The sequence below is a fragment of the Labrus mixtus genome, chromosome 13 (genome assembly GCF_963584025.1).
Source record: "Labrus mixtus chromosome 13, fLabMix1.1, whole genome shotgun sequence".
Taxonomy (NCBI): Eukaryota; Metazoa; Chordata; class Actinopteri; order Labriformes; family Labridae; genus Labrus; species Labrus mixtus.
Window position 1 is genome coordinate 11,858,453 of NC_083624.1, and position 17,692 is coordinate 11,876,144.

At 39.1% G+C, this 17,692-nt stretch overlaps 2 protein-coding genes across 2 annotated transcripts; both read left to right on the top strand.

Annotated features, from left to right (window-relative positions):
- The first annotated feature begins 1,431 nt into the window (after positions 1-1,431).
- poglut2 (protein O-glucosyltransferase 2) lies at positions 1,432-9,991 on the top strand. The gene is made up of 11 exons (XM_061053734.1): positions 1,432-1,579; positions 1,724-2,009; positions 3,280-3,485; positions 3,616-3,821; positions 4,578-4,655; positions 5,935-6,107; positions 6,928-7,165; positions 7,590-7,799; positions 7,966-8,055; positions 8,335-8,439; positions 9,838-9,991. The coding sequence occupies exons 2-11, from the start codon at positions 1,813-1,815 to the stop codon at positions 9,853-9,855; spliced, it is 1,521 nt and encodes a 506-aa protein (XP_060909717.1). The 5' UTR covers positions 1,432-1,579; positions 1,724-1,812; the 3' UTR covers positions 9,856-9,991.
- A 1,526-nt stretch (positions 9,992-11,517) lies between these two features.
- Positions 11,518-16,890, top strand: nepro (nucleolus and neural progenitor protein). The gene is made up of 9 exons (XM_061053750.1): positions 11,518-11,671; positions 11,814-11,968; positions 12,064-12,152; positions 12,905-13,033; positions 13,163-13,240; positions 13,448-13,734; positions 15,189-15,247; positions 15,345-15,559; positions 16,433-16,890. Exons 1-9 carry the CDS (start codon positions 11,587-11,589, stop codon positions 16,770-16,772), a joined length of 1,437 nt encoding a protein of 478 aa, XP_060909733.1. The 5' UTR covers positions 11,518-11,586; the 3' UTR covers positions 16,773-16,890.
- Positions 16,891-17,692: the final 802 nt, after the last annotated feature.

The following is a 17,692-nucleotide window of genomic DNA, read 5'->3' on the forward strand; positions in this document are numbered from 1 at the left end:
TGTATTATGAATGGATCTCAGAATATTGCTGATATCTATCCCTCAAAATTCAGACTGTTCACACACATTAGCGTGAACACATAGGAAGCAATTCGCCTTGATCATGCAGAAATCAATACCAATAACATATGGACTGCAACGTGTACACTCAAAACCTTAAAAATTACAAGTTGATGTTCTGCATTGATAGTTATTTCCGCCTACTTCCCGTCAGCCATTCCTGAGGCCAAAAGGTCTACTGGACCTTTTAACTTTACACCAAGATCACTTCCTAAATTCCTAAAGTGGAGACAGTTCAAGATTTAATTCAACAAGGTGTCTTAACATGTCAAAAAAAAATCTATGCTGTACCGTCAATGAGGTTTGTGTTCAGTGCAGTTATTTAAGTGGCAGAGCAAGAAAATAAATGAATAAAAAAATATACCAAAAGAAAATGATAAAAAAAAAAAAAAATTGGACTTCTACTTACAGGGTGTTTTGTTATTACGTTTTTTGGTTCGTATGTTTTCGGTTTTTCTATTGGATGTACAGTTTAATCATGGGAGAAAGATGAAACAAAAAAAAAGAAAAAAAAAAGACGAAAACATACTTGGGATATTTTTCTCTGTATATGTTGTACCTGTTTCTGCTGGTACTGTATCTGGTATTCTGGCTCTGTCTCAATCACTGGAACTCTGTAGTTCTTCACACTGTAGTATCCTGAAAAAGCATTTTTCTGGTTTCTCTCTGATGGCAGCAAAGTTTGTCTTATATAAATGGATTCTCTCACTTTCTGTTCTTATATATATTATACCAGTGTAATAGAATTTACTTGAAAAAAGAACTGAAAATATGTTGATGCAAAACTGAAATAAACATTGATTGATGTACAACAGACGTGAGAATTTATTTACTGGCGCCTAATCCGAGTTAGTTGCTGATGATTTTTGCTTACATGAAGTACGGGGTGGTGTTTCATGCTGGGCTACAGAGGATAATTTACAATCATTACATCAGCAGTTCTCCATTTCTTTAGTAAGAAGCACCCAGGGAATGAAGCTTCCTCTCACTGGGCAGCCTTGACATTGCTCTATGGTTTTATCTTACAAAACATTATGTTGCTATTTTTTACACACATATTGTCAGCAAATCAGACAAAAAAAATATTAAAATATAAAAGTTTTCTTCTCTTTATGTGTCTTGGACTTTGCATCACGAACTCATTTTTACGGCGAATTATGTTTCTTATAATTTCTTCTTCATTTTCTTATAATATTTTAGATATCACAAACTTTGCAAGCTCAAGTTGTTTGGTAGGCTACTCAATTTTAAATGGTAGCAATAAAGTTAATTTGAAAAAGAAAAAAAAAATAAACAGTGCCATAGCTTTAACTTCCGCATTTCTGTGCAATCAAATTCAGATCAGATGAGGACCCGACTGCGCATTTAACCAATCCAGCCGCGGCTCAAGGAAGGGGTGACCAATCATATCGCGTTATCGCACGGGCTTGTCCCGCCCCACTATTCATTCAGCAGACAGTTTACTAAACTGCAGCTGTACTACCTTAACTACATAACGGAAACTTGCAGATGACTTAAGGTGTGACAATATCACATTAGTAGGCCAGAAAGAAGCGATTTACAATGCCACATCTGGACAGTATTACTCCAAATAGGAACAGTGAAAAGTAACATTAAAACCTTGCTAACGTCACCGACCTTTTTCTCATTCTTTTGACATTAGAGCATCTTTAATCCAACAATGAGATGCTTGGACAGTGAACCTCTGTAGGAACTCACGGCTAACATTAAAGGCGAGTCGACGCTGGGGAAATGATGTCTCTTCGACTTGTTTTGTGGTTGCTGCTGAACTTCTGTCTGGATCTGCTCAGACATGAAGTGTCGGGGGCTCAGGCAGCCTCAGTACCCAGTGCTGCAAAAACTATGGTATGGGGACCTGGATTGGAGGCAAACATAGTCCTACCAGCTCGATTTTTCTTTATACAGGCGGTGGACAGCTCGGGGAGAAAGTAAGTCTTCGCTATTGTTGTAACAAATACAAATACTTTTTTTTTTTTTTTGTCGTGCAAGAATCCGTGCAATGCATTTGGAAAGTAATGCTGCTTTCAAGTGCTCCACGTAGCGTCCTACTTTTGGGTGGCCAAGATAGGTACGTTTGTGCAAAGGAAGTTATGCACTTTTTTTTTTTTATAAACAGAAAACATTTCGCAACTAAGTGGTTTTTCGTTATTGCCAGAATTTAAGACTTACAAAAAAAAAACTACAAAACGTGTTAAAAAGTTTCATTTAATCTCTAAATGTGAGAGCAAGTTTCCAATAAGTAGATACATACCAGTGAGGTATTGTGGTAAGATGTAGGCTACTACATTATCTTTTGTGTTTGCTTTTTTATAAAAAAATAACTGAAATGAAATTTAAGATTGTGTTAAGCCTGAAAGCCCAGATGTCTGTTTTTTTTTTTATTAGGGATGATCTTTTGAAATGTAACACAATCCCTTTTCAAATGAAATTGTTACAAAATAAATTATTTCATATGTGATTCCTCATGATTGTTTTTTTTTCCGTTAAAAGTGAGAATTTACATTTTTTTTTATCCTTGGCTTTTTTGAGGCAGGGATATTTATTGTTACCTAAATACCTGATGAGTGTGTCACTGCAGAGAAAGGAAAATGTAGTGAATGTTCCCAGCATGTTGAAATTTTAAACTGATCAATGGAGCATGAGCAGACGTGAAAGTTTGTGCCCCAGGGAGAAGACGCAGACAACCTGAAATAACCCCTTACATCAAAAAAAGCTCCCATGGGCCCAATGAAGGCAACCTAGCCTATGTTACTCAGTGGGTGTCACTTTCACACATCTCAACACAGATATCAGTTTCCCACTTTGTCCCCAAACAAGAAAAGTCATTGTTGTTGTCTGCTCCAGATACAAGGAGAAACAGAATCATATTATTCTGGGAGGTTACATTCAAATGTTAGCTTTGTTGCAGGTTAATATATTAGTTGAAAAGTAAAACAATGTCACACAAACAAGGCAACAAACATTTTTATAGCAACATTATAGCAAATATTTTGTAAGCAATGCATCTATTAAAATATGCTAAATGCTTCCTCTGTAATCTAATTTCACTAGAGCAAATTATTAATTTAATATTTCATGCATTGTTTCGAACTACCAATCCTATGATGACTTCACTCAATGCAGTATTTGACTTATGTGCATTTTTCCAACTTTGTTCTCTCCTACATAGAAGTGTATTTGTGTTTTTTTTTCTCACAGTTTCACAACTTCACCTGGTGAGAAGACCTTCGAGGTAAAGATGGTCTCTCCTGCAGAGCCGTTTGTCAGGATATGGATCCAGGTTCTGGATCGTAATGACGGCTCCTTCCTGGTCCGCTACAGAATGTATGCCACCTATTCAGACCTGCAGATCAACATCCTGCTTAAGAACAAGCATGTTGCCAAGTCGCCATTTATTCTCAAAGGTAAATCACAAATCAATCTGTCAGCAAACAACCACAGGTGTTTTTTTTCTGTCTCCATGAACTGAAAAAGATGGCACATATAAAAAAAAAATAAAGATTTTAAGTGTGATTCTGTGTTTTTCCTCCACAGGCCGAAGCTGCCACGAGGGCTGTGACTGTCCCCAGCCCAGTGGGTCTGTATGGGAGGAACATATGCACTGCTCTCAGTCCTTCCCACAGATGGACAGAGACCTGGCTCATTATGCAAGTGTCGACCCAGATCGCAATGCAGAGGAGATCCCGCAACGTTTTGGACAGAGACAAAGCCTCTGTCACTACACTGTCAAAGACAACAAGGTACCTCACACCAACATAACCAAGTTTACCAAAAAAAAAACAAAGTTAGCAAGAAGAATTCCAGCCCAATCACAAATATATAACACAAATTTAAGACTCATCCCACAGCTAATGTAACAACAAACTGTTTTTATAGTTTTAGCATAAACCATGAATGTGATGGAAGTCAAGAAACAGTAAAAAAAAATCCCCAGTTTTTCCTGTCAAATTCCAGCACTACTCAAGGCTTATGTACTAATAAAGGGTAATGTTTCTTTAGTTTGAAGAGTAATAAGGACCATGTAATAATGCAAAGTGGGTCAGGACAGCCTGGAGCTATGTGACACACCTGTAAGAACAGTCTAGCAACCAGGTGTTCAAGGATATAAACCTCTCAAAAAAAACACTCTAAACGTCAGTCCAGGTTCCTGTAAAAGTGATATGAGTAAGACCCTATTGTTAAAGTTGTACTTTTCCCAGGGCACATCCACGCAATGTTTCTGTTGTCAGTGATTTACACTTCATTGCAGTTTGCACATCATGTGTTGAGGCAAGTTGAGTGTCCATTTATTAATACGGTAAGTGAAGTGCAAAAAGAAATCACAAAGTAGTTTATCTTCTAACTATGAACTGCTGATTAAACTCGCGTATGAGCTTCCCAAAGCGTTTGACTTCATCGGTTGGTGTTCATCGGTGAATGGAATTTGCAGTCAATCATCAGATTTTGATTCCTGAACTTCTAAATACTGTTTTGACCCCGATCTTTGCTCTCTTTAGGTCTATGTTCAAACGTTTGGAGAGCATGTAGGTTTCAGAATCTTTATGGATGCCATCCTGCTGTCGCTCACCCGGAAGGTAAATCACTGTGTAGAATCACATTTCCCCTTTGTATTTCCAAATGACACAATGGTGACCCAGGGATGAAAGCCCCTGCAGTTCTAGAAAGACCCGACATTTACTCTTGATTTGGCTATTAAGGATTTTGCCACTTAAGAATGTATTTATTTCAATTATGGCAATAAAAGTGTTACCTTTAAAAATGTTGTGCGAATCATACCTGTCAAGGAGATTGTAATTAAATGGTTGCAAATGTCTTCAAAGCTCTGCACGCTAGGTGTCAATTGGAATCTCAAGGGGTGTACTGTTTGTGACACTTCTTCCATCACCCAGAATTGTACATCTGCAAGAGAGTGATGACAAAGTTAACTATTTGTGAGGCAGGGAATCTGCTAGTTTTCCATATATCCTCTTAGATAAATGGAGTAAGCAGGGATTCAAGACTGAACAAGCAATGAAAAGATTGATGACACTGATAGCTGATAGACTTAAAGAGGACATATCATCCCCCTTCTCCACCTTTTCAAACAGTCCCCTGTGGTCTAAATGAAACATCTGTGCTGTGCTTTGGTCAAAATATAACATGAATCAAGCACCAGAGGAGGTTTGTGACCCTGTATAAACCAGCTCTCTCAGAACGCTCCGTTATGGTGCGTGTGTCTCTTTAAATGCAATGAGCCCCGCATTAGTTTTCCTAGTAGACATCACTCCTTCGCTAGCGAGAAAGAAAATGGCTGACCTGCTCAAATGTTTCGCTTTAGGCTGTGGGTCGAGTCCATGGGTGGAGATATCAGGGGAGGGGAGGGGATTTTTTTTTACTAGAATCCCACCGTGACATCACAAGGAGAACAAATTGGAAACGGATCATTTTTCTCTGTGTTGTAAGACTTATGCAGACCACAAACAAAGGACTGGATGGGTTTATTTCACATTTTGTGGGTCGGTAGACACTCAGGTTACCCAAATATGTGTTCAAAATCACTGTAGAAGTGGATTATTCCCAATATGTCTCCTTTAACACAGACAGAACACATATATATACGGGAAATTTACCTGTAATTTCAGACAGGACTGGGGTCATTACTTACCTGTAATTTGAGATATCACCATAGATGTTGACATCAAGGATGAAACAGATTGTTACTTCATGGTACTAGTGATAAGATGTCTCCCTCACCAGAGAAACAAATGGACTGAATATGAAGAAGTAAGCAACAGTTGCCCGAAGTGCTATGTTCAACTTTTAAATGGTTAGCGGCTGCATTTTAATATGAATTCCCTGTCCACTGCTGTCCAGGTACAGCTCCCTGACGTGGAGTTCTTTGTAAACCTTGGTGACTGGCCGCTTGAGAAGAGGAAATCCACTGAGAAAATTCATCCTATCTTTTCCTGGTGTGGCTCCAACAGTACCAGAGATATTGTCATGCCCACCTATGACCTGACTGAGTCGGTCCTTGAGACCATGGGAAGGTAAGGCCGTGAATCTGTAGCATAAACATATTGAGAGATTTTGGATTAAGGGAAATATTTTCTTTACGTGTGCATGCTAAATGTTTCTAAGTTTGCATAGGCATAAGCAATATTATGTATTCTGTACAAGAGCTGACACCACTATACCTGGTAAACCTCTGTGATTTTTTTGTGAGTATCGACTTCTCACTGCCTGGAGGTTAGGTGACTCAGAAAAGCTTGTATGTTGTTTATGAGCAGAGGATGGGAGCTGTAGTCAGCTTGGAGACATGCAGTCCCGTTTTAGCAGGATTTGATATCAGTGCACCGAGACACTGTCACTGTGCAGACTGAATAATGGGGACTGAAATAAACCGGTGTTGGGATGCTCATTACTTGCTCAGTTTCTTCATGCATTTTCATGCGGTGAAAGATAGACAATTGTGTGACGACAAAAAAAGTTTTGCAAGCAAATATCTTCTTTTGCTTCTAGGTCGAGCAAGAAAACGTTCCTCGTTATCACGTATCATAAACCTGTGTACCCAGTCTTCTCTTTAGATGCTGCTTTACAAAAATCTGTTTTATTCACTGCAACAATAACAAGTAAAGAGACATCAAAGGGTGATACGGTTCAAATGTTAAGGGCCAATAGCAAAGCCAATTGTATTAAGTAAATAAGTTCCTGGATAAAATATGTGCATGACCCTAAGGCTTTAGTTACTGTCTAAATGTCCAAATACATCTTTGTGTATCCATGACTTTGACAGAATCATTTGAACCTTCATTTAGATAAATCCTTCGCTTGTGAAACTTGACAACCCATATTCCATCTAATCAACAGAGTAAGTCTGGACATGATGTCAGTGCAGTCCAATACTGGGCCACTGTGGCCAGAGAAGAATGCCACAGCTTTCTGGAGAGGCCGGGACAGTCGTCAGGAGCGTTTGGAGCTGGTCAAGCTTTCCAGGGCTCATCCCGACATGATAGATGCCGCCTTTACCAACTTCTTCTTCTTCAAACATGATGAGAGCCTCTATGGGCCGCTGGTCAAACATGTTTCTTTCTTTGACTTCTTTAAGGTGAGCGTGCTTCAGCAAGGCTGCTTTGTTATTGGATGTATTCATAAATAGTCTGTGTATTGGATACTCGTAGAGTCTATTAGCATTAGCATGTGATTGTAAGTAGATTCCAGCGCTACCAGAACAAGGGAGACTTGAGACTTAACTATACTGCTGTAGTTTTTCTTTTTTAAACATAATTCAGACAAGAGGTACAGACAAGATGAGTGTACCCAACTTCTTTAGAACAAACGAGCAGGTAGCCTACAAGTGAACTAGTGGCTCGAGAAAGGTAGTTTCCTCAGGATTTGATTGGCTCCCCTAGTGTTTATGAAAAAACGTCACCAATGAGGCGCCCCTGCAGCTACGTCTGCCGAGCGTCTGCAATGATAATTCTTTTCTAACCAATGACTCATAACCTGGCTATTTTTAATCCCATCGCCAGTACAAGTACCAAATAAACATTGACGGCACAGTGGCAGCGTATCGACTGCCGTACCTGTTGGCTGGAGACAGCGTGGTCTTAAAGCAAGACTCCAGTTATTACGAGCACTTCTACAATGAACTTCGACCGTGGGAGCACTACATCCCAATCAAAGCAGACCTCAGCGACCTGCTGGAAAAGATCGAGTGGGCTCGCGACCACGATGAAGAGGTGATGATGATCGATGGTTGGAAAAAGTTCTTTGGTGTGATTCTGTTCAGTAGATTATTATCGCTCAGTTAGATGTTGTACATTTTCTTGTTTATGTGTTCCTGTGAGAAGGAGGAGGACAAAAGGTTGCATTGATTGCCCTGGTAAAAATGTTCCTGTCTTTCAGGTGAAGAAAATTGCTCTAGCTGGTCAGCAGTTTGCCCGCCATCATCTAATGGGGGACAGTATTTTTTGTTACTACTACAAACTTTTGAAGGTAATATTTGTACAGTTTTAAAATCTTATAAATCACTTTATTGAAAAGCTCAATGTTCTACCCAGATAATTAAAGTCAGTACTTACCCTGCTCCCTCCTGGGGATGGGGCTGGAGTCAGAATCATATACATTTGCACTATCTGGCCTTATCTTTGTCTCTGAGTCAAATGGTTGCACATAATAATGGAATGTGTCTGTTCTGATTGAATCATTGGATTCAGGATGTCTTTCCCCTGCCTGCGTTGGCCGCTTTTTTTAAGTTCAGTATTCTTCTTTTAGGAGTATGCCAAACTTCAGGTCACAACTCCAAAGGTTCGAGAAGGCATGGAGCTAGTAGAGCAGCCCACTGATGACCTGTTCCCATGTTCCTGCCACAGGACGAGGGTAAGAGGCACGGTTAAGTTCCTGTTCCTGTTGTTTCAAATGTCCTCAGCTTACGGGCAAACACCACCAACATGGTGCTGACACGATTAGCTTCTATCCTAACTGATACCAAAAGCTGTTTGCTTTTCTGTCCCTAAATCACAAGCTGGCATTGTTTTGCAAAGACACTTAACACGACTCCGATGAATTGCTGCCTCCCCTAGCGGCTATCCTGGTACAGTACAAGCTTTTTGAACCTAGGTCTGATTACATGTTCAAGTGACAAAACCATGTCCATCAAAAGAGTTCAGCATGTATCCAGTGAAGCTTATAAAGACTTACAGGTGGAGAAATAGAACTCAAAAGGAAAAATTGACACTATAAATCTAGAATCTCATATGGATACAGCGATAACAAGAATATATTTGCAGATCTGCACCTGCCATTTTTCTGTAAGGATTAGTTTGACACATTTCTAATTCAGAACCACAGTACAGTTGTCAACTAAAAACCCAGAACTGCACAATGTGCATTGACCTTATACATATTGAAGGAGCAATATCCCACAGTGGGCCTCCACTAGCACCAAAGTAACTAGATTCAAGTTTGTTCCTTTCTGAGTCTTTTCACTACTACAGTTTGAGTTCTTAAAGTAGGATTTGTTATTTTCAATTGTCCTCATAGGCATTGATAAAGACAAATATTTTCGTTATCTGCCCTGAATCGATATGTCTGATAATCCAAAGATAATTAAAAAGGAGATTGTATGATTGAAAACATGCAACAGTGCAAAAGGACTTCATGAAGGGCAAATCTGTCACAGAACATACCAGAACAGCCATCATCTGTGTGAAGTACATTACAGTAAAACTTTTAATTAGCATGAATTATGATTCATTTAAAAAAAAAAAAAAATGTTGAAATGATTTTTATGTTTTAACTTTTTTTACTGTTCAGCCTCGAGGCAGTCCATTTTACTCTGCAGAGTGTGGCTCCCTCTGGTGTATGAATGGTGTAATTACAAATGCCATAATGAATTCAAGTTGAAGTATACGTTCACATATTATAAGGCTTGTAAATTCCACACGTGCACTCAGTTAGTCTAGCTGGTTGGGTTTCTGATGACAGTGAGGGGCAGATGATACTATGCTGGCACATGATGTCGTCTGGTAGTGTTTAAGGGTGCCACAGAGTTTAACTAAGTGAAAAAAACTGATGGATATGTGGGAGATCCAAGTCTGACTGAAACAACCATTTATCTATGTAATACTAAAATTGAATTGGAATGTGCAATGGTTGCAGCTTGTATATGTCTGTTAATATTACATATTGTTTATTATTTCAGTTTATGATTTCAATTTTTTTTGACACATTGACCTTCATCTGATACTTACATGAGCCTTCTGTTTTGTTTTCCAGTCAAAGGATGAACTTTGATGACCTAACATCCAGCTACAGAGAAATCCTTCACATCTCATATACTGCCAAAGAATTTTAAAAGTGTAAAAGAAAAAGTATGAATGTCATCAATATTACATTTTCTTTTTTGAAAGAAATAAATATTTTTTATATGTGTAAAGTGATTTTTTTGACATTGTACAAGTACCAAAAACAAACCACATGCTTTCAGCAGTTTGATACAGAATGATTGCATCCTGAGAAAACAAATGAGGTTATTCAAGCTTAGATCTCTATTTTAATCCTGTTTTGTCAACATTTCATCTGCTAGAGTGGCCCTGAAAGAGACAAACAGACCCTGCCAGCTCTCAGGCTGCTGCTGAGAAGCGTCCAGAATTGTTTTTCCTACAGTGATCCCCAGCAATGCCATTGTTCACTTGTTTTCTTTTGTTGTTGTATATTGAGGTAATCTTTTTGTGAAGCTGTGAAGTTGCTTCAAGGAGCTTGAAGTTCCTCCTCTGGGATTTCAGAAAGGAAAAGTGTTTTTGTGTAACCAGACTTGGACACTGATTACAATGTACACACTTGTGATGTTTGCTGTATAATAGATCAAATACAAAGAATAGCTTTTTTCACATATTTTGTAAGGATGTCATTTAGTGTTCTGATACACTTGTCAATGTCAATACCATAGACCAGGGATGGGCAATTTTGGTCACAACAAGGGCCACATTCATTTAATTCTCACTGTCAGAGGGCCAAATTGTGGTATACAAAAACGATTACAGTCAATTATGTCTCAAATTTAACTCAACATATACCAGTGATCAAATATTATTATGGACATATTTCTGGTTTTCATGGCAGATTTTGTCATGTTTTCTTCATGTTTCCAATGAATTGATATGTAAACATTGACCTGAGGGCCACGTTGAGGGTTGATGGGGGGCCGCCAGTTGGCCACCCCTGCCACAGACTGTTAATAATAAGGTGAACACCTGGTTCTTGTAGAACTTAACAGTATCTTATACTTGCAGGTTCCTTTGTTGCTATGGAAACTGAACCCAGGGCTGTCTTGTGAGTCGATGTGAAACCGAATACCTGATCCGTGAAGATCAGTTTTATCTCAGAGCTTGTTAAAGTAAAAAAATGTGTGACTTGTAAAAAGAACACTTTTTTTTCACTTTCTTGTATGTTGATAAAACAATGTGTAAAAGAGAATTATAGAAAAGATGACAGAACTGAAACAATAATTATATTGTTTGTGTGACTTAAAGCCCATAACTTGATTTTTAACACAACTGTTTTTGATGTAGTTTAAACGCGAACTACGTTTTCCTTTTACTCAAATGAGTGGCTTGTCTCTAGAAAGTAATCGTAGCTGTTCAAAATTCTGGCTTATTATTTAGTTTAAACCTTTTACTCTTTCTCAACCAAACACGTCTTTTAGGTTACCTAAACCTAAACAACTAGTCTTGTGGATTGAGCTAAATAACATTACGCTTGGTTTTACTGAGGATGCACAACATCTTGTATACCTTTCTGAGATATCTGAAAGAAAGCAAGACTTCAACAATTAAAAAAAAAAAAAAAAAAAGACATGGCTGAATTCAGAACGATATTCTTTGTTTTTGTTTGGTTTGCTTTGGACATATTAGCTGCTAACTCCAACACGGTAGGTGGCGGTAAAACCACAGCCACGTTTGACAGACAACAGAAGAAAGGACTTCCGGTTTTGTATTATTATTATTAGTACAGTATACAGGACGCATGGCTGCTGAACTCTGGAACAGGGTTAACATCCCCTTTCCTTGTGCTATTTCTTGTGTCCGTATACATTTCCGCTCAAACATAGGTACGTTTTTATGCCGCAAATAAACTACATGTTGACTTTGTATGTGATGTTTGTGTCAAAGCTGTGCGCGTGTGACCCACGTGTGAAAGTGTCTAACTTACCTGAAGAGTTGTGATTTTGTTCACCGCTGTTGTTGCTTCAGATACAAACATCAAGACCTTGTTGGTGGAAAACGAGAAAGTTCTCAGGCTGATTGGGAGTGAGATCCTCCAGACGGAGATACGAGTTCTCTATGAGCTTCTGTATGTCCTGAATAACAGTTTTAGAGGCAACAAGACGTTCAAAGGTTTACAGCAGGTACGTAACTGTGTAGGAGCCAGATGAAGCAAGTCCGCAGTCATTGATGCATGTGTGCAAAAGCATGTAACAGCCTTTTGGCTCGTCTGTCTCAGGTGGAACAATGCATAAACAGGCTGAAGAAGATGAATCTCGATGTTGCTCTAAAGGAGCTGAGAGAGCTGTGTCCCAATAAAATTCAAAGGTAAGTGGAAAGGTTGGCATGTGATGTGTTTTTTTTTGGCACATATAAGCCAACAACAAATATGGGCTTATGGTAAAAGTGACTATGATTAAATGCATTAAGGTAAACCAAACAAAACACTGTTCGCTTGCTCACGCTTTACATTGAGAGCACCAGAACAATAACATATAGAATGAACTCGGGCTCAGATGTTCCACATTATGTAATTTCATATTTAAGGATTTTGTATCTCAGATGAACACACGCTTAAGACAAAAACTCCTTTAAAACAACAAAGATAGAAGTAAGTAGTGTTCATAGCGCAAGGGGAAGTATAGTTAGATAAAAGCACTTCAAAAAGTACTTAACATTGGCTACAACTTGTGAGGATCAATGAGCCAAATCATCTGGATGGCTATCATGTTTGGGGCTCAGTGGTAGAGAGGGTTGTCTCGCAACCAGAAGAAGTTTGGGGGGGGGTTCCATCCCCCTGCTCCTGCAACCACATGCCGAACTGTCATTGGGCAAGACACTGAACCCTGAATTGCTCCCACTGCGTCAGCTGTGTATGAATGTGTTCAAATTGAATGAGTTAATGCAGGTCGCCACCTCTGCTATCATTTTGTGAATTAGTTGGGTGTGATTTGTGGTTTAAAAAAAAACGCTTTGAGTAGTCGGAAGACTAGAAAAGCGCCATTTAACATTTCTCTACTTCAGATGTACTGTATTTATCTTCATATTTAATCTAATGAAATGTGTTTTTTTGAGTTTAGAAAACTTGGCGTCAAAGTTGGTGAGTGTGATGTTCCCAGTCAACCCAGGCTGGAGTGGCTCTGCCTCAAAGTACTGGGAGCTGCCAAGCTGATGAGCCGCACATTGAGCCGCTGCAGCAGAGCTTTCTCGTATCCTTTTTTTTTTTTTTTTTCAGAAACATGAACTGTTTCACATATTTACTGCTCGTTCTGTTTTATTATATTTTACTCTGACTATATAGATGTCCATGTGTTGTCCTTAAGAAACATCTCCTTCAGACTCTCAAAACAGCAGATGAAATGGGAAGAGTTTGTGGTCTTGAATGTTGTGATAAGCAGCATGCTGAGTCGTCTCTGGTGAGTGCTCTTCTCAATTGCAATTTTTTTTTTTTAAAGCAAAGAAATGCAAACATATGCAGGTTTAAAATGACTCAACGGTAAAAGGAAATGTATGCGTTTACCCTCAAATTGCAATATGGAGAGAAATCTGCATTTGAAATAGTTGAATTGGTGTTTCTCCAGAAATGTATTCAGCAGGCTAAGTCTCCCTTCCTACCTGAACAGGGTGATGTTCCGGGGGGTTCTGTGTTGCCTGTCCGCTCTGTATCAGCAGCTCCTGGGGCTCCTGAAAGAAGTAGCCAAAGCCCAGCCCATGCCCTTCCTCACAGACTTCACACTGCCTGTAGATGTGGCTCTCTTCCTGGGTTCCTCGGATGCTGCTTTACTGGCTAAGCGATCAACACATGACGCCAAAGTCAAAGAGCGGAAGAAGAAAATGTCTTCTGTTTTATTCAAGAACCAGGGACAGACAAAGAAGGTTAAAGAAGACTTGGGAGAGGCTGTTGAAAGAGGTATGGATCTGTTTAATTGTTGTAGATTTTGTACAAAGCCTTCTTTTTTCTTATTTTTTGTAATAACTCTACATGGATATTCATTTTGTAAGTGAAAACTCTTGTTTAGGTTGAGTCCATCATTAAGGGGATTTTCCCAAATACTTATAATTTCACAATAAATTCTTCACACAAGTCTTGAAGGTCACATATTATACTCCCTTTCAATGGGAAACTGTATTTTGCATAATGTTTGACCTTTTAAAGGAAGAATGAGCAACATTTTACACATAAATTCAGCAGAAATCAAGAATATCCTGTGTAAATGTCTCTCTGAGTCATGGCTGTCTACAATGAGTGACAAGCAAGAGTCCCGCCAGCTGAAGGCTACTGTTGAAATCCTTTTTATTAATCCTCGAGGGGAAACTCGGGTTTACACTCAAGTTATTTATAGGGACATGCTTCTCACACACATAGGCCCGAATCACACACAAGCACAGACAGGACCTGTGGACATGCATTGGTGGAGAGAGCAGCCAGCTGACTGCTGTACCTCTCCAGCTACCAGACCAACTTCCATATTATGATCCGCACCGGGACTTGAATCAGCGACCCTCAGGTTCCCAACTCAAGTCCCTACAGACTGAACTAGTGCCGCCCCCTGGCTACTGGCCGTGTTTACATCAACTTTACATGGACAGGACGGCTTTGCGTATAAAAGCTGTTTTTAGTCAAGCACTAGAAAAAAGAAGAATAACATAACCTACTTACTGCTTATTTGCATCTCGCAGGGGTCTCCAACAGGTAGCTCGGGAGCTACTGGTAGCTCGCGGGCAGGTTTTCAGTAGCTCGCCTATAGGTTGACCGACTGTGTTAAAAATAAAAATAAAAATCTGACGACGATAAATGCACCTCTTCCCACTATTCATATATTTGGCCCATTAAAAACAAGTATGAAGTACTAATGTTTTCTTGGACATTGATGTGAATTTAAGGTTATTGACAAGCATTGGCTTATTGCAATTGTATGTACAAACAGTAGCTTAATTCAGCTGAGCTGTGTAAATAAATGCAAGCGATTTGATGCAAGTAGCCCTTGGCCACTTTAATGTTTTGAAAGTAGCTCTCAGATGAAAAAAGGTTGGAGACCCCTGGCATGTCAAATAAGAGTTTTTAGATCACTGTCATTCCGTGTCGATTTATGTGCAACATTAAGCTATGAGTTAACCAAAGTGTTCTAACATTAGCCTGCTAAGGCAATTGCCTGTGGCCTGCTGCTAACGCTTAATGGCGCTTAAATATGGTGCTTTCTAATTCATGACTACTATGTGCAAACGCGAGTGCCAGTTTAATGCTGGTGATCAAGGGCCACATCTCTTCCTTTAAATGATTTGATAATACTTGTGAAAAAGAGTTCTGCATTTTCTCTCTAAATCATTTTACACAATGTACTGCAATATCATTTTCTGTTTCAGGTTCAGTCCTTGACACTGACATGAAGTCTTTTCTCAAGGTTTATAGTAACTACACAAAGGTATGTGAGAACCAAGTCCAATACTTATTATTGACAGATTATCTATTATGTTGCTGTCAAATCATTCTGTTATGATCCAATCATATTGTTTCTGCAGGGCGAGTCCTCTGGACAAAAAACACAAAAAGCGGAAAGGAAACAGAAGTTCAAGAAACAGGTGAGAGAGGCGACCACCTTCACAGACATGGAGAAGTGTCTAGAAGAAATGACCCAGTGGTGCGAATCCCAAAGGATGAAAAAGGAAAAATTCCTCTTAAGCTTCCTGAATTTAAAATGCCACAGGATGAAATGCCTGGAGGCAGCAGGCTACAAGTAAGTGCAACACTACAGTTAATACACTCAGTGGCTACTTTGTTAGAAGCAGCGGTGCATTCAATACAATAACACTGAATTCATCAACAACTTTTCACAGGTGAGCTTTGTGTTGACTTCGCCAAAAACATAATTAAAGGTCACATATTATTCTCCTTTTCAACAAGTTTCAAGTCACAGAGCTCCCAGAAACATACCCGTCAAGTGTCGCCACTCTGTTGGTGTTTATTTAAGTATGCTTATAAACCCCTCTGTTTCAGCCCTGCTCAGAACAGGCTGTTTCTGTGTCTGTACCTTTAAATGCAAAGGGATGGGCTCTGGCTTTCTTGCACCATGCCAAATTGTTTACGGTGAGAAAGCAGACTCAGAGGGCAGAACAAACATCTAGCTGTGGGAGTGTCACCCACCTGGGGGAGGGGCTACTGCCCTTTGTGATGTCATTCAGGGAAAATCACAAAACTGCCTTTTTTAGCACACATTTTCTGAGAAGTAGAGCAGGCGAAAGACAGAGAGGATGGACTTTTTTCATGATTGGGAGGTTTGTTGACAGGTTAGGGACACATATTAGAGTTAGAAAACCAAGGTAAAGTGTGTTTTGCACAATATGTGATCTTTAAAGGTCAGATTTATATCATAAATTAAAAGAAAATGGAAACTGTTTACATCCCAGCATCTTGCTGTGTTTGATCCCTCCATCTTTGTCTACTTGTTTCCTTTGATGGTGAGATGGATGCAGAGCTGGTTGTTTTTGTCTGTGTGGTTGGGCTCAACAGCTGTTTTTGTTTTATTCCGAGTTTTCTCTGAAGTTTATATTTGAAATCCTTCATGTGCCTTGACCTGCAATGAATATGTATTTTATCCATCCTTCCCTAGTGTGCAGAAAAGGTTCAAGACCTTCAGAAAGGAAGCTTGCTGGGCTTCTTCACCTCAAGGTTCAGTGCCAAAGTCCTGTTGCTCTTCTGCTGCGATGAGGAGAGGCCCTCGCCTGAGAACTCCTTTTCATTTCCTAAGGAGTCGACTGAAGTCTGCAGCTGTAAGAACTGGTATGAAAACAAAATGCTCCAAGAGGAAAGGAGAAAGGACTGAGCTACCAGAGTCTGGACTTTCAGGAGACAATCTTAAGAGCAGGACAGCATATGAGCAGATAGCTCATACCAAAGAACCAGACCACAATGATGACATAGATGATATATTTGCCGCTGTTGGTTTATGAGACTTTTGAATTTGCCACGTTCAAAGAAATAAATCCTAGTAGCTGCTGAAGTCATTATACAACTCATTGGTCTGGTCTGCAAAGGATAGTTGGATTGAATGTGTAATGCAAACTGATAAATGAACATCGGAGGAGCAGCTGAATTTAAAGGACAGTTTGTTTGACAGTTTTCTTATTTACTTTGTCTGAATTCTCAAATGAGAATTACTTTTTTTCAAAATGTTACATTAAAAACTGAACAGTTTGTTTTTCTTAACGGATTAGAACTTTCTTATTCTTTAAGACAAGGTGCATCTTTTGCTCAATGTCATGTTTTAGTGCATAAGTGCAACAGATGAAGTATAATTGTGTCTAAATTTGCACAATAAGCAATTTTACAGGCTCTGATCAGAATGGATCAGTTGATTCTCAGTGACATTGTTAAACTCTTCACAACCTCTAAACTTTCTATCATCATTTGAGCCGTCACAAAATGGTCCATTCAGTTTAAAATCAGTCAGATATGCATGTATAGTTCATAAATATCTATAAGAGGATGTTTGTGCTTCTTAATTGGTAAATGAGCAGCCAGCTGACAGTAATGAACCAGGAAGTACATGGGTGTCATTTTCAGTTTACTACTTCACATGAAAGACCAAAGGGTGAATTTTCTGTACATGTAACACATTATAACATGAACAGATTTACTGCATACAGGTTCCCTTCTATATGTGTACTGCTATATTGTCCAGTATGGATTTTTTATGTTGAAATCTGAATCTAAAAGCTTTGGTATGATACAGAATAAAGAAGCATTCAGCTAGTCCAGAAAGAATAGTATAAAACAATGAGCAGTCAGTGTCGACAAAAATGTTGAAGAGTTAAGAGATTTCCAGGTTTGACTGTCATGGTGACAGAAATATCAAAAGGACGAGGTAAGA